Here is a 17,049-nt window from a genome sequence, read left to right on the forward strand (position 1 = left end):
TGAAGAAATTAACAAACCAAACAATTGGATTAGATTAAAAAGTCCTACAATCCACAGCACCCCTAGCTATGAACCAGAGCAAGAAGCTTGTGGGTTTCTGGAATTTACGAACTCTCTTTTAGTTGCTTGGATTAACCAGGTGAAAGGCTATGGTAGTTATACACTTATTGGTGAATTTAAACTCTCAAAAATTTCGAAATGTTTATAAACAAAATATCATTATCCTGCGTACAACTCTCAAAATTAGTACTTCTCATTAATGATTATAAAAATAAAATAAGTTAGTGGCATCAAGAAAGGACAGGCACAGACTTCACTCTTTATCAGCTTGGTAAACAACAGTGACTTGACTCGAGTATCTTTCAAGTTTCGACTATGGCTACATACATACATCTTAGAACATGTTGAATATACAAGAACATGTGCGGCAAAACAAAGATATCTTCATTATAGCGAGATCATCGTCCATTTCCCATCACTATAAGAAGTTGGTGAAGAGAAATTGGTGAAGAGAAATAGCTTCTTACAGCACACGAAGTAGAACCAAAACTGCAAAAGGAAAAAACAGGCATAAGCCTTCAAAAGTCCCTGCCTGACAAAATTGCGCCAAAAAGAAAAGAAAAGGTAGGTTACAAATACAAGGCATGCCCCCTTCCTCTCACTCATATCTATCAGAATTAAAGAAATATATGAATGTGATGTATCAAATAACAGAGTCAAACAACCGCCCAAACAACAATGGCATCATGTGACAACACCTAAGATCAGTTACAAATACAAGAGAAGTCCGTCGTCCTCACTCTGGAAACAGAATAATTTATATATAATAATTCAATGTTACAATCAAAACACCATTTTAACGAAACCATGTTTGGTCTTTCAATTGGGAATCCGAGAGTTAGGTACTTAAGCACCTTGGAGAACCACACCCCAAAAGCTAGCTATTATTGAGGTGAGAGAATCAAGGCACTTAAGTACCACATTGGTCATCCCATTCTAACCGATGTGGGTCAAAGGTAGCCCATACTACCTTCGTTGCTAACAATAATTGGTAGCAAAGGTAGCTCATACTACCTAGGTTCCTAACAATAATTGATATCAAATGTAGCTCATACTACCTTGGTTCCTAACAATAATTGGTATCAAAGGTAGCTCATACTATCTTAGTCCCACATCGGTTAGAATTGGATGAATAATGGTACTTAGGTGGCTTGCTCTCTCACTTCAATAGTTGGCCTTTTGGGCGTGGCTCTCCAATGTGCTTATGTACCTAAGCATGCAATGATACAACAGTGGGAACACAAGAGATAAGGAAATGAAGCATCCAACTACCAAAAATTCCTTATACCGGCTCACCGTTTAGGAAGCATAAAATGCACAACAAAATTGAGATTCTAGAAACAAAATATGCAAAACGAAAACCTTTGATGACCTTTACCAATCTTTGCCTAGGCTACTCCTCTAAGGAGCAACGAAAGTCCCTTCAAGAGAAAGATTGCCTCTCAAGGGAATTTATCTGAGAAGCAAAGCAATAAAATCCTAAACGTCGGTTGTATTTATGAATCAATCTGAAGTTTTAAAGTCAAACGAATGTTAGTCTTGGTTTTGGCAACATTGCTCATTGTATCAAAACTTTACTCCTCAAAGTGGTTGTGGAGGTTCTCTCTAGAGAACAATCCTCTATGGCATTCAGTTATATCTATAATTTACAGGTGGAAACTGTGAGGTATCTACCATCATTAAATATGATGTTCACAGCCTTCTGGAGAGGGCTAGAGTCTCACCCCTTAAACTGAAAGTCCTTATAAAATATGCAACTCCCCGAGCCAGCTTCCCAAAATATATAAACTATTTAACTGATACCAAACTTAATCAGTCCATATTTGGGGGTGAAATTCCTTCCCTGATCTTTTAATATACATATTAACAATTGGGAGCCTCACATAAACAGTTCAAATTGGATCGGTGTTTTGATAAAGAAGTTGGGTCAGTTTTGAACCTGATGATGAGAAATAATATTAAACTGAGGAAAGGTGAAAAAGCCAAAGCAATAATGGTTCAGTCAACCATGATCCTAGAATAGAATATGTTTACAACTTCTCGATGGAAAAAAAAGGACCACTAATCATTTAATTGAACGGAAACCCAATCGTGTCTACTACCAGGAGTGACAACTCAGTTCTCACCATGACAACAAAAAAAGCGTGAGCCATCATAAACAACTCTGCCAAAAATGTTGTATATCAGAGAGTGTAAGGGAAGAATGCATAACCGATTAATGATAACCAATCAACCCCATTTTCACTCTAAATGAAGAACCTAAACAGTAAAGGTAATAAATAAGAAGGTTAACAAAATGTTCCTATGTTATCCAAAAAAAAGTTGTCTAACCGATTAATGATAACCAATCAACCTGTAACATTTCAATTTGATACTTGTTCATTCACTTAACTTATAAAAGCATGTTTTTTTATGAAATGTTCCTCTGTTATCCAAAAAAAAAAAACAAAAGTAAAAGAAACTCTCGCACAAAGGTCTTTATTTAAGTAGAGGGCAAAAGAATTTAAAACAACAAATTGAATGCACAAAGAATCTCATATATCTGATGAATTTCAAAAGACCCATATGACGAGAATGATGAACCACAGGAAGCACGTTCATATGCACATTCTCTATAGGTGAATACAGAATAGCACCTGTCCATGCATTCCTCCAGTACTTGGATGCAAAGGAACTCTAAGATACAACTTAATAAAACAACATTTCTCAGAAAATAAAGAATGAATTAAACTGTATTCCAACATTCTAATGTACACAATTGTTGCTTCTTGATTGAGACAAAATGATAAGATTTAAAATATGCCACGAAAAAATAAAACCGGATAGATAAAAGAAAAGCTTACCAATTGAGATAATAAGAACCGTTGAGAGTATCACTTGAACAGGCCTACTATACTGCATTTGATATATAGACCTCTGAAACTGTCTTTGGATAGATCCATACCAGCCATAGAGTTGTTTATCATAAAAATCATCACAACTATCTAGGTAACTCTTACTTCTTTCATATCCAACAATTACACCCTACATGGAAAAGAATAGAAACTATAATCAAGTAGCTAACCAGAACATGTAGCTCATAGTCATAATTTCGGAAACAAAAACCAACAAAAATAATAATCGATAGAATGCATACCCTAGCTGATTGAGGGGATTGCAACAACATCGGATTAGTTTCTTGATGCCTATCTACTATTTTCAACTTCCTAAAGCCATTCTTTGGCCACTTGAATTTTGATGCAGACTCAACCGTATTTAAAAACCCCGAAAAACTTGGGATCTTTCGTACAAATTTCTGGGTTTGTCCATTTAGAGGACATTGTTGGACATCAACTCCCGAAATTGCAATCTTCCAGGAACCAATGTCAGGACTAGCGCTAGCTGTCCTCCGGTGTCCACCATGCGACTTCTCCTCTCTATCGTCGTGAGAACCCTGCTCAACTGATTGAAGAGAATTAATTGAGCAAGCTGGTGCTGATTGTTTGTCCATCCCTTGTGGGTTTTCATTGTCACTAACAACATTGTTAGCAACAGTTTTGTCTTGGCCTGCTGAAGGTCCTGAAAGAAACAACGCAAGTTCGTTGCTTTCACCTTCATCCAGCCGCATCCAAGGCATCGATGGTTTTCCCTTTGATTGAGAAAACTCTTGTAATGAACTTTGAGTTTTCGAAATCTGATCCTCAATTGCCAAAATAAATTCCCGGTGCCTATCTCTCGCATCTTCACTTGTGTTATTAACATAACTTGCTTTCACAGCTCGTTCAAACTCCTCTAACTGCGTTGGCATCACAAGTTATAGCTATTTTAGAAAAAGTACAAGGGCGATCAGCAGAATATGAAAGAAAGAAACTAACACAAATTCTTGAGGGGAGAAGTGCCTCAATCCAAGATATAAAAATTAGTTTTAGCCAAATGTATGAAACGCAGAAGGAATTCTTGTGGGGATGGGGAAGGAAATTAGGGGAGAGATCACCTGCCATTTGGTGGTGCCAAGAGCAGTGCGTAAATCCCTACCGAGCTCATCACAGTTCCAAATGCTGGAGGCATCTTTGGTGGCATGTACCCACGTTCTATACGTCGATTCTATTCTGAGATACATAAACGAAAAAGACATAGATCCATGAATATCCAATCAATTGAACACAGAGGACAACACAATAAAGGATAGAAAGCGGGGGAGGAATACTCCCCATTCCTTCAACATTCATAATCCAGGTTAAATCTAAATCCAGCGAAAGAACAAGGCCAAACACAAACAAAATCTAGGAGAACGAGAACCCTTTTGCTTCCTCTATATCCTTTTTATCAACAAATACAACAGGCATCTCTCTTGTCAATAAAACAAATTCACAGGTACGAATCATCTGTGAACATTTCCAAAACCATAAGAAAATAAAAAAATACCTATCGGCAGATTCTTGAACTTCCTCAGCGGCTGAGAAAAACGAATCCTTTTCCCATCGATCAAAACTCGAAGCCATATCCGTTTATACAAAAAGGGAAAGAAAAAGAAACCCTCCCAGTAAATCAAGAGTTAAGAAAGAAAGGAAAAGAAAATTAGAAGACGATGGGCACGAAACAAAAACCCTACGCCAATTTGGGACGGAGAAGAGAACTTGAAAAAGCATAGAAGAGGAAAATGCAGAAGAAATCAAGGAGAGGAGGAGGGCGCAAAGAGGAAAGCCGTTAGGATGTTGAAGCTGAAACAGACGAAGGTGCAGAAGCTTGAAGGCGGGCGCCATTTTTAGCCACATGATCCGACGCCGTTTTGTGATCTCCGATGGGCTGATATAAGCCCGTTTGTAGTAGTGGGCCAAAAGCCCAAACTTCACTTGTTTACATGCTAGGGCTCCCTTTAACGGGCTCTCTTGCTTTGCTAACTACACATTTTGACAAACTGCGACGGTGGATATGGACGAGTGCGAGCAACTGTGCCTGGCGGCGCGATACGGCGACGCCGACAAACTCAGAACTCTGATAGATTCCGGAGCAGATGTTTCTCTTTTCGACGGTGAGGGTCTTACCCCTCTAATGCACGCGGCCAAGAATGGCCATGCCGAGGTTGTTAAAACCCTTCTGGAAACTGCTGCGCCATGGAATGCGCTCTCTCCTTCCAATCTCTCTGCTGGCGATTTTGCTCTGGAGGCTGGTCACCAGGAGGTTTTCCAGATTCTTCTTAACGCCGGTACGTGGATTTTTTTTCTCCATAGCTTGTGCTCTGTGCAACTGCACTGTAGCTTGAGCATTTCGAATTAAATAAATGCAAAAATTTATGGGTAACTCTTTTGTGAACTTAGCATATTAGCTAGTACTAGTAAGTATTAGAGGTGCAGTTGATTTCAAGTTTTGTTCTCGGTTCGGTAACCATTTTGTCTCTTTATTTATTGTTTTTGAAAATGAGGTCCATTTTTCTCTTAATTTATTATCATGATTTGAATCTTCTCGTCTCTTTCTTAAGAATTCAACTCATCTTTCTCGTCTCTTTCTTATGTACAATAGTTTAGCCAAAATTAAGGGGAAAAACAAGTATCAATATTTTGCACGAACTAGTTCTGACAAGAGCTGTGTATCATGTTTTGGAACTTGGACAATCCGACCCCTTCTTTGTAATTTTGTTTATATCAGACTCGGATTTCTTATAACTTTGCTTCAATGTGAAAGGGATTCAAGCCGAGTTGGTTCTTGGGACCATTGCTAGGAAAGAAAGCAAGAATGGTGTATGTAATGGGGATTATTTGGAAGATAGAGTTTCTTTTAGTGAAGATAAGGTAATGGATGCTGAAAGTAAAGCTGTGATGATGGCTTGGGAAAAACCATTGATGGAAGCTCATGCTAAGGCAGTTTGCATGGGTGGTGGTCACATACTGAACGTCGGATTTGGAATGGGTCTTGTGGATACAGCCATTCAACAATATTCTCCCACTATGCATACAATTATTGAGGCTCACCCAGAGGTTTATAAACGTATGATTGAAACTGGTTGGGCTGATAAGAACAATGTGAAAATTATATTTGGTCGTTGGCAAGACGTCCTACCTCAACTTGAATCTTATGATGGTGAGTAACTTGCAATCCTTTTATCCGTCTTTGTAGTAATATTTTATATTTCTCTTCTGTATCTATATTAGTTTAAGTATGAACTTAATTTCATGAGTTTATTTACCTTCCTGATGAATAACTTCCATTTATGTTGGTTATAGATTTAGGAACTAGTTTTGTAAGCCATTTGTCATCTTTTATATGAATTGATTAGCTTATTTCAATTTGATTTAACTTATGCATATCTGTAATATACAGGTTACAACAATGAATTTTAAATTTTGAGTCGTTTAGAAAAACGTTTATTTAGTTTCAGATGCTTTTCAAATCTTTTGCTAAAGATACAGCATCATTAGCAGACCCCTATGATTAATTTCTTCAACTTCTTCAATGACTGAAAATTTCATCACGTTCTTACATATTTTTCAAATGTTAATGTCATAAACTAAAAACATATTTTGAAGCAAAATCGTTGAATTATATGAAGTCACTCAAACATAATTTTTCTAAACAAGCATGTCTGTTTTGAGAGACACTAAGTCCGTTCTTGTAAGAGAGAGATTTTTGTCAGTTGTAATTCTACTTATTGGCAAGATCCAAAGAACTAGTCATTTGAGGTTGTCAGGTAAAGATGAAATACCTGTTTGCCACAAAGATACTTTAGTTATTTGATGTTTTTGCTTCCTGCTCCAGGTATTTTCTTTGACACATATGGAGAATACTATGAAGACTTGAGAGAGTTCCACCAGCATCTTCCTAAATTGTTGAAGCCTGGTGGAATCTACTCATTTTTTAATGGTCTTTGTGGAGGTAATGCATTTTTCCATGTTGTTTATTGTAATATAGTTTCTCTTGAACTAGAAAAATTGGGATATTCCACCCAATTCATCCCCTTACCTGTCAAGGATTGTTTGGAGGAAGAAGTCTGGAAAGGAGTACAGCACAAATACTGGCAACTTGATACATATTACCTTCCTGTTTCCCAGTCTATACAAGACTCTGAATGAAATTCTTCTTACCATTTACTTGTATTTGTTGTATCCTGGAGAATTTGATGGAGTCATGTTCAATCTATAATCCTTGTACCTTCGAGCTGAATATGAATTTGGAATTAATCTTCTCCATGGTCCATTTGGCGACATGGATCATTGCACGTATCTTTTAAATTACAATAAACTGCAATCGAAACTATTCTAATCAAAGCAATACTTGGTTACTAATTGAGTTGCTGTCACACCAATCCCATGGTGTCAGATGGCACTAGCTGTTAAGTATTACTTGTCTGATTATGACTTGTAATAGCTAAAGCATTGGACATTCAAACTCAAGGAAGTAGAAGTTATGAAGTCTAAGAACGTTGTGCCATTAATGTAATAAATGCGAACGTGTTTCCCGCTTCATGTGATAAGAACTCACATGCCTATACAAATTTTTACTGCATGCTTACCTACTCCGGCGGCTAATTAAAAACTGGCACATATATCCTATGCAACTTATATTTCTACGAGGTGCTAAGTGCCATTAAATGCCATAACTGAGCTTGATATTTATATAAAGAATCTTGATCATGAATACTATATATGCAAAAGCATCGACCTAATTAGTTGTTCTCTTTGTCGGTGCAGTTGGTAAGTTTGCGAATTTTAGTACTAGTTTTCAACCTTATAGAATTTGATGAGAAAAAGGAAACTGAACCGTGAACCACTAGGTCAATGCTTCAACAATCGTATTAAATTGGCGACCAAATTAGAAGTCACAAATAAGGAATACATAAGGATTTACAAATGGGAATTCTTGATTGATGTTATGAACTTATAAAAGAAAGCCAAATCCACTAGAATTCTGTACAATTATTTTCCACCCTTGTTTCTTTCTTTCTATTTTTCGTTTCCCATGAATGTATGATATGGTTAAACCTTGGCTAGGACAGACAATACACAATAATATAAGTTATAAAGGAGAAGACTTTGTTTCAATTCCATGGAAGATTCTTGTGGGTCTTGAAGTTAAGTCCAGGTGAAAGCAATGGGGCTACCCACAATGTGTTTCCCATCTGACCATTCCAGACGAGCAAAGCTCTCAGACCCCGACGGCATTGGAGAAGCAATGAATGTCACTGTATAACTCTTCTGCTCATTTGCCTCTGCAAAACTCAGTGATTCCGGCTCAACCACGATCTTCACCTCCTTTGGTGCCGTCACTGACACCTTATACGTTGATGGGGCCCCCTTGTTGGTCAGAGTCCTTGTATATTTCACGGTGGTCGGAGCGACGTCTTCACCTCCTCTGGTGGACGGGGTTTCTAATGGAACTGCAAATGATGGGTAGTTCAGATCCTCCAATTTGTAGTTCTTGTTTCCATTGCAGGTGAAGTCTCTCTTGCTGATTACTTTAATTTGAAGTGAGCTGTAGTTTAGGGCACAGAGGAAGGCGAAGTAATCGTCGGTGGTAGTATCGTAAACAAGGCCGGGATCGAGGGCAGCCGTCGGATTTACATGTCCGGCTCCGATATCGAACGGAGTTGACGGTGATCCGTTGGATACGTCTTGAATTACTTCGCCATTTTTGTATGTTGAGTATGCTGTGGTCATTAGGGCAGATCTAATGGCGGCTGGGCTCCAATCTGGATGAGCGGCTTTAAGAAGAGCGGCTAATCCACTGATGTGAGGGCACGACATTGATGTACCGGAGATGATGTTGAAAGCCACGTGCCGCTTATCGCTGTCTAAACCAGTTGGTCCAGCGCCGCCGGTCCATCCAGCCAGAATGTTCACTCCCGGTGCTATCAAATCGGGTTTGAGAATATGTGGTGTGAGGAGATTAGGGCCACGAGAACTGAATGCGGCCACCACCGGCGACGGTTGAACTCCCAATCTGGTGGTGCCGGTGCTGATTGTTGCTGTTGGGTTTGCATCGGAGGAGATGTAGCTCTTTATTGCGTCACCGGATTTTTTACCAACGGCCGCCGTGGGAGTGAGATGTGCATCGGCTAATTGTTCTTCCCCATATGCTTCAGTGTTGGCTAGAATCATCCCTACACCACCGGCCTCTTTTACCACCAAACCTTTCTGAACTCGAGAGTTCCCTCCTCTGTCACAAACGACTATTTTTCCGGCCACCTTCGCCGGATTCAGAGTACTGCTTAAGCAAAGGCTGCCACTGGTTGAATTACTCGCATTGCCTGCATATACAATCGGTAGTAAAGAGTCCGGCAATGGCTTTCCACTGTAGAGCGATTCCCCTGTGATCTTCTTCCCATTTCCAAGAGTAACATATGCTGGGAAGTCTCTGTCGAGCGTCCCAGCGCCGACGGTGGTGATCCATGGCGCTACATTGGACAAGGTACCCGAGGATGGGCCACCATTTCCAGCAGAACATGACACAAAAACTCCCTGAGCTGCAGCAGAGAAGGCTCCAATGGCAACATTGTCTCTGTAGTAATCAGGGGAGGATCCACCAAGCGACAATGATAGAACATTGACACCATCTTCAACAGCCTTATCAATTGCAGCTAAAATGTCAGAGCTAAAACACCCTCCAAGCCAACATACCTTATATGTTGCAACCCGAGCTTCAGCTGCCATTCCTCTTGCAGTCCCTGCAGCAAAGCCAAAGAGGCTGGCACCCGTCACGGCAGATCCCGCAGCTGTTGTTGACGTGTGAGAACCGTGGCCATCATCGTCCCTCGGTGATTTCGACTCCTGGGATTCATCAATTGCACCAAATGCTGCTTCATAGCCCTTGGAAAAGTACCTGGCTCCTATCAATTTCCTGTTACAACTAGATGAAGTGAAGTTTTTACCTACTTCACACTCCCCTTTCCAGCTTGCAGGTACTGGTCCAAGCCCTGCATCATTGAAGCTCTCCAGTTCAGGCCATACACCAGTGTCGAGAACTCCAATGATCACCTCGCTGACCTTCTCCGACGCCGGGAAGAAAGAAACACTCTTCCCAAGTCCAAGAAACTCAGGCGTTCGAGTGGTATGAAGCTCATACTTCACTTCAGGTATGACAGCAAGAATTCCTTCTTGCTTTTCTATTAACTTAGCCTCCTCCACAGTCAATCTTGTTGAGAACCCATGAACCACTGTGTTGTAGGAATAAAGCATTTGGGCTGAATTAGAAACTGATTTCAAAGAAGAATCATACCACTTGAAATGATCATCAAAGGCTTGTGGCATATTGGTTCTGTCCATATGAATTACGTATGTCTTCTTCTTCAACTGCCGATTGCTCTTTTGTGCTTCTGTAAATGAACATGAACAGAATGAAATCAAAAACAGAAGAAACCATTGTGAAAGTCTGCAAGTTTGCATCTTCATCTTCTTCTGAAACTCTTGTCTTCTGGAGGAGGAAATCCCTTGAGCTAAATAGTTTGTAGCTCAGCTCTGAATTCTGATTAGTGGGTCCATTCCAATCATGTCCACCTCCGTGTGGGAAAGAACATATCAATAATTCTAAGGTTTGTTGAATTGAACTTGCGTATATTTCCTTCCTTTCTACTTTTTTTTGTTTCATTTCAATGCCTTTTTCAAGAACAGTAACTTTTACAAATCATTCCTTCCACAATTTTCAAAGACAATATTAAAAATTAAAACTTTCCCATTTCCCATACACCCCCTTATATTCTCTATTCTAATTTGGCCTCAAGTCTTTGGTTTGTGTACAAATTTTCTTCAAACTAAATATGAAATTGAATGCCATTTAAAAGTATCAAGTATTGTTATAATTGAGTTCTTATTTAGCTTATAATGTGAATTATTCTCTTTTTTTTTTCTTATGTAATGCAATTATTCAACCAAAAGGGAAAGGTTTTGGACACACTAACCTATGTAGGAGGTTTTTTTTTTTTCTTTGATGAAAATAATTAAGGAGGATATTGATGCATGGATCGAATGAAATGCAACCTATTAGTCGGCTATTAAAAGAGAAAAGGTTAAATAGCAAATTTCATCTTTTCATATGTTAAAATTTAATCTCCATGATTTTAAAAGTTGGAATTTAGTGTTTGATAAAATCTTTATAAATAGTCTCCATCGTAATGTTATTTATGAATGCTTATCAGACAAGGGGATCAAATTCTAATTATAAACCATATGAACTAAATTCTAATTTTATTTAAAATATGGAGATCAATTTTGTAATTTAATTAAAAGAAAAATTCAGAGATGCATCTTAAATTACACCTATCTTTATATATCTTAATAAATTATAAATCATAATATGAGGGCAAATTCTATTTAGGTTTTTTTTTCAAATATAGTAAAATAAACTAAAATATTTATATATTAAAATATCAATATTTATCACTGATAGACATTGATAGGTAATAATCATCTATATTGTATATATTTTGTTATATTTGAAAATATTTTAAATAGTTTTATTGTTCAAAACAATTTTCCTTGTTTTTACTTTTTTTTTTTTTTTTTTTTGTGTGTGTGTGTTTGTGTTGAGAGTTAGATGCATGAAGATGAGTGATGCACACACCTATTGCTCATTAAAAAAAAATAATTGAATGTAATATTTATGAGGTATAAGAATAGGTGAAATAATATTAGGGAAAAATACATTTAGGGTCTAATTCCTTTTTGGTCCATAGATTTCAAAATATTATACATTTAGTCTTTATGTTCTGTCTCTAAGTTTCAAAATATTTTAATTTCACTCTTTGTTTCAGTTTAGTTCATATGTTTTAAGATTTACACTTTTAACTTCAATTATTCAGTAAATACTTATTCTCGTCTTTGATATTAAATTATGTTAACAAATTAAAAAGAATTATAATTAATTAAGTTTTACTATTTTTATCACTTTTAAAATAAAATTTAAAATTTCATTCACAATTATTTTTAATTAATTAACATAAATTGATAATAATGACCGAAAGTAAGTATTTAAAGAAAAATAGGGTTTAAAAACATAAAATCTTGAGATTCAAGAATCAAATTAAAACCAAATTCAAATATTAAGAATAAAATAATAATATTTTGTTAGAGATTAAATTAAAATAAAATTTAAAATATAAAGACTAAAGGTGTAACATGGTGTGAAATGTTATTTGTGAGAGACCCCTCTACTTTTAGGGCAACAGAAGTCCACTTTGGGCAGAGTGATTGATGGCCTTTGAAATATTTGGCCAAAATCTGTAATCAATTGTGGTGGGTGGGACACTCAATTTTGCCATTAGCTAATAAAGGTGTCTTCTTTCCCATTTTTAACCTTCTTTTTTCTTTTTTTCTTTTTTTCTTTTTTCTTTTTTCCTTTTCTTATTTGTGTAAAAATTCTGTTTTTTTTTTTTTTTTTCTCTTGTTAAATACTATATTATTTAGGGTGAGTTGGAAAGTGTTGTTTAGATTGTAATTTAGGGTGGCTTACCCTTACTTTTAGAATGTAATTTCAAAATTTTGGGTGCTTTTAACTGTATCAAAAATACTTTTTTTCTTTTTTAGTAAATAGCATTTTTTTATCTCAAAATAAAGAGTATCATTTTAGGACTTCCAAAACAAGTGTTTTCTTTTTCTTAATTGACGTTGAACTCACTTTCGAAAAACAAGCATAATTTTATGAAATTTTCATCAAATATGATAAAAAAAAATGGTTGTAATAAAATATCTAGATTAATGAAGAATAAGATAAGATACGAGAAAGGAAGAAGGATGAAGAAGAAGTGGTTAGAAATTAAATTAATTTGATTAATGATGAAACAATATGAAGCATTTGAAATTCATAAACTATATATTATTTGATTTATATGATATAATGGGGATAGGGGTTTGAGTGGTAGGCCAGCATTAATCACTATCTTAGCATAGACAACATATTGGCAATTTGATAGTCATGTTCTCCTCTCAATTCACAGCAATTTGGACTGAGCACCCATTTTCTTAAAAGCCTGAAAAAAAACTTTTTTTTTTCTTTTTTTTTTCTTTTTTTCTTTTTTTTTCTCTTAACGATGGTGATGCCTACAAGTGTGCGAACCTAGTCATTTAAAATCTTCACTCTTCATTTATTCATTAACTACCATTTTATTTTTTCAAATCATACCTATAAGATCGGTTGTGATAGTTTTATCAATAAAGCCTTATTGGTTAATCATTTGTTTTTTTTTTTTTTAAATTAAGTCTATAAACTTACTTCAACATCCAAATTTCTTCTTTTATTATCTATTTTTTATTAATGATTTAAAAAACAAACTAAATTTAAAAAAAAATTAAAAACTTGTTTTTGTTTTTAGAATTTAGTTAAAAATTCAATTATTATACTTAAGAAAGATGCCAATCATTATAATAGAGAGGAAATAGACTTAATTTTTAAAAATTAAAAACAAAAAATGAAATGGTTACTAAACGGAACTTAATCTTTTTAAATTCGTCTTTTTCTTTGAATAATAGATATTATAGATATTAAGGATGGGTTTGATTTAACTTTTCAATAGGTTAATTTTGAGGGGATAATCATTTTGAAAAAAGTTGAAATGTTTGTCAACCACTCAAAATAGTTTTTTGTTTCAAAATGAGTTTATGAAATAAAAATACACAAGCACACACGCACGCACACCCACCCACACGCACGCACATGAAAAATAACATATAAAAATAATATAAATTATATTAGTTTTAAAAAAAATTCAAATTGATAAAACCAAATATGTTATATAAGTTCAAATTATATCAAACTAATTATAAATTAATATATAGTCCTAAGGGCATTTTTGGAACATTATGTAAATTTATGACATTCCCGAGTAGAAATCCTACAAAACAAACACAGTTCTCAAAATATTTCTAGGTATCTGCAAAAATATTCCTACAAAACAAACATAATAATCTAAAGATGTCGAACATTTATAATTTCTAATATCTATAATTTTAGACATCTAAAGTTCTAGTTATCTACATTAAAAAACAAACAGCCCCTAATAGTCATCTATTTCACATCCGCAATGTTGTTGCGGCTACCACCATCCTCCACTTGCCACCATTGTCAACGGCCAACTTTAGCCACCACCACCTGCAACATCTGACGACCATTATTTTAAATTATTAGTTCATAGTATTCTACAATCGTCTTTATAGTAATTTAATATTAATAAAAAAAATATTTTTGGTATATAACAAACCAAACAAATTTGTATATAAAAAACACTTTTGAGATAGAGTTTTCAAATACAATAATATTTTTATTTTAAATAATTTTTATCATAAGTATTTATATGAAAATGGTTATTTTGAAAAAATATATATTTTTTTTCAAGTCAATTCAAATAGTACCAAATATTCAATGAATATATGTGTTTGAATATGTATACGAAATTAAGGATTAATATCTTAGAGCTAAACGTCATTTGTGTTTGTTTATAAGCTTTGCTCGAGGAAAAAAGTTAAATTAGTAGATTCAATTTAAAAAAATGTATATATTCGATAATTAATACAATTGATAATAAAGTAAGACATTTAAATTAGTTTATGTATTAATTTGACTTAGTTTATGCATTATGAATGTAACTAATGATGATTTTTTCTCTCTCTCTCCCATTCATTTCCTATGAAAGAAAAATTGTCTCATACTCAAGAATAATAATATCTCATAGTTGATGGAATATTTTTATCTTGAGTAAATATCAATTTTAACCCTAAATTTTAGGTTTTGTATCGATTTAAATCCTAGACTTTGAAAATTGTCTCAACTTAAACCTCAAACTAATAATCGTATCAATTTAAACTCTGAACTTTTAAAAGTATATCAATTTAAATCTTGAATTTTCATAATTGTACTAATTTAAACCCTCTATTATGTTTTATTTGGATAATTTCAAGATTTAAATTAATATATTTATGAAAGCTTAGGGTTTAATTAATATACTTATGAAAGTTCAAAGTTTAAATTGATTTACTTATAAAAATCCAGGGTTTAAATTGATACAGTTATTAGTTTGGGATTTAAATTGATGTAAATCTGAAAGTTTAGAATTTAAATTGATAAGACTCACAAAATTTAAAGTTTAAATTGATAAAATTCTTAATTTATGATTTAAATTGATACAATCGAATATAAATTGATATTTACTATTTTATTTTTAAACAATAATTATCTAGGTTCAAACACGCAAATCATCAATTAAATAAATATGATTTTTTTTTTTTTGTATAATTCCAAAACTCTATCTTCAAATATGTGAAAATAAAAATAAATAAAGCGTTTGGATTGGAAAATTTTAATGTCAAAAGTTTACCTCGGTTCGATAATAATCTTTTTAAGTTTTATGTTTTTGAAGTTTATACTTGTTTTTTTTTTTTAATTATGTACTATACTATTTTATTTTTAAAAGAAAAAATAAAACTTTTGTTTTTTTTTTTTTTTTCTTTTTCCTTTTCCTTCTAATATTGTATTTCGAAGATAAAGAATAGAGATTTCAACATACCATTTTAAAGAAGGTTACTAAGTTATGTTTTTTTTTTCCCCTTTCTGCTGAAATAAATTAAAATAATGTACAATAATTTTTTTTTAAAAAAAAAGGCTATGATGTGGCCTTTCTGTCCAAAATAATAATAATAATAATGCTAAGATTGTCGTTATTCAACCTACTATTACATTACGTAATCAAAGTAAGAGTTTGTGATAAAGTTTATATAAAATCTGCAAGTGCCCTTTCATTTTTTATATATTATATATAAACCAAGTGGACATGTTAGAAGCAAGATTAAAAAGTCGATGTCCACATCCATCTCTAATTTCAATTTTAAAGATATATCAATAAAATATTGATATTTTTGTAAGTTACCAAATTTATAAAATTTATTTAGATTAATACTTAAGTTGTTTTTACTATAGAACTAAGTTACGGATATTTTTATTATTAGTCATATTTATATTAGACTAAATTGATTTTTTTGTATTTTATAGGCATCTATAAAAGATATTTGAGATATCTATAGATATTTAATATCGAAATTGGACCCTTCATGTTATAGATATATATCACAGAGGAGAAATAATCTCACTATATTATATAAAATATTTTGTGAACAGTTTTTTAGCAAACATTTTTGTTGGCAACGGTTCCTCCGGCGGAGAGAAGACTATAACTAATGGGCGGCTAGAACGGTAGTTGTTAGAAACAAAACTTGCAAAACGAACAAACATGAAAGTAGGCTAAGTTGCGGATCTCGCATTCTTTAAAATGTTTCGTGGCTCTATCCTTTGTGCAAGTAGTTCAAAATAAGGTCACGCGTGTCCATGATAAAACAACCTAGAAAACTTCTATCTTGATCGGAACTACACCGGAACGGATCAAAATTATGACTCTCCTCTCAAAAATTGATTATGCTCGGAAACGATAAGGGTAGGCAATAGAAGAAAGAAGAGAACGAATAATTGTTGTGTCTCCTTGCTGAAATACTAAAGGGCATTTAGAGGCCTTGAGAGTGTGCAAGAGAAGGGAAACATGCACACGTCTGCACAGAGCGGGAATTGAGGAACGTGATGGACGATTGCGGCAAAAATGGGATGACGAGGACCGCGATAAGTTCGAAAAGGAATCATTTTTTCAATTTTTTGAAAATATGAATAAATAAAATAAAAGAACAAATTTATTATTGTTAATAAAAAATAATCTCACACTCACTGCATCCGCACGTGTGAGATGTCTATTATATTTACATTTGTCTATTTCCTCACTCCTTCTAAAACATGTTATTCCTTGGGTCGAAAGCTACAACACAAATATGGATATATGATGAGGTTTTCCAATTAATAAAAAAATAATTAAGATGAGATTTCTTTTTTTTTTTTTCATTTTAATTAAAATTTCACTAACAATTTTCTTTTATAAATTCAATGATTTTAAAAATTACGTTACATAGGGGAAAATGATAATGAAAAAAAGAAGAAAAATCATTACTATTGGGGTTATAATTGAGAAAAATAATTGTGGTAAATTGGTAACGT

At 34.1% G+C, this 17,049-nt stretch overlaps 3 protein-coding genes across 4 annotated transcripts; 1 reads left to right on the top strand and 2 right to left on the bottom strand.

The window, feature by feature from the left end:
• Positions 1-219: 219 nt before the first annotated feature.
• LOC120075617 lies at positions 220-4,773 on the bottom strand. 2 transcript variants are annotated; one of them, XM_039029171.1, is made up of 5 exons: positions 4,465-4,773; positions 4,034-4,148; positions 3,197-3,835; positions 2,904-3,084; positions 220-549 (listed from the first exon to the last, which is right to left on the bottom strand). In XM_039029171.1, exons 1-5 carry the CDS (start codon positions 4,539-4,541, stop codon positions 524-526), a joined length of 1,038 nt encoding a protein of 345 aa, XP_038885099.1. In that variant the 5' UTR covers positions 4,542-4,773; the 3' UTR covers positions 220-523. The 2 variants fall into 2 exon arrangements, with proteins under 2 accessions (XP_038885099.1, XP_038885100.1); XM_039029172.1 differs by lacking the exon at positions 4,465-4,773 and having other exon boundaries at positions 4,038-4,148.
• Positions 4,774-4,824: 51 nt separating this feature from the next.
• LOC120075618 (protein arginine N-methyltransferase 2) lies at positions 4,825-7,252 on the top strand. Its single transcript, XM_039029173.1, has 3 exons — positions 4,825-5,245; positions 5,722-6,117; positions 6,793-7,252. Exons 1-3 carry the CDS (start codon positions 4,972-4,974, stop codon positions 7,104-7,106), a joined length of 984 nt encoding a protein of 327 aa, XP_038885101.1. The 5' UTR covers positions 4,825-4,971; the 3' UTR covers positions 7,107-7,252.
• Positions 7,253-7,804: 552 nt separating this feature from the next.
• On the bottom strand, positions 7,805-10,666 carry LOC120075616 (subtilisin-like protease SBT1.7). Its single transcript, XM_039029170.1, has one exon. It carries the CDS (start codon positions 10,419-10,421, stop codon positions 8,106-8,108), a length of 2,316 nt encoding a protein of 771 aa, XP_038885098.1. The 5' UTR covers positions 10,422-10,666; the 3' UTR covers positions 7,805-8,105.
• Positions 10,667-17,049: the final 6,383 nt, after the last annotated feature.

Source organism: Benincasa hispida, chromosome 4 (genome assembly GCF_009727055.1).
Source record: "Benincasa hispida cultivar B227 chromosome 4, ASM972705v1, whole genome shotgun sequence".
Classification (NCBI taxonomy): Eukaryota; Viridiplantae; Streptophyta; class Magnoliopsida; order Cucurbitales; family Cucurbitaceae; genus Benincasa; species Benincasa hispida.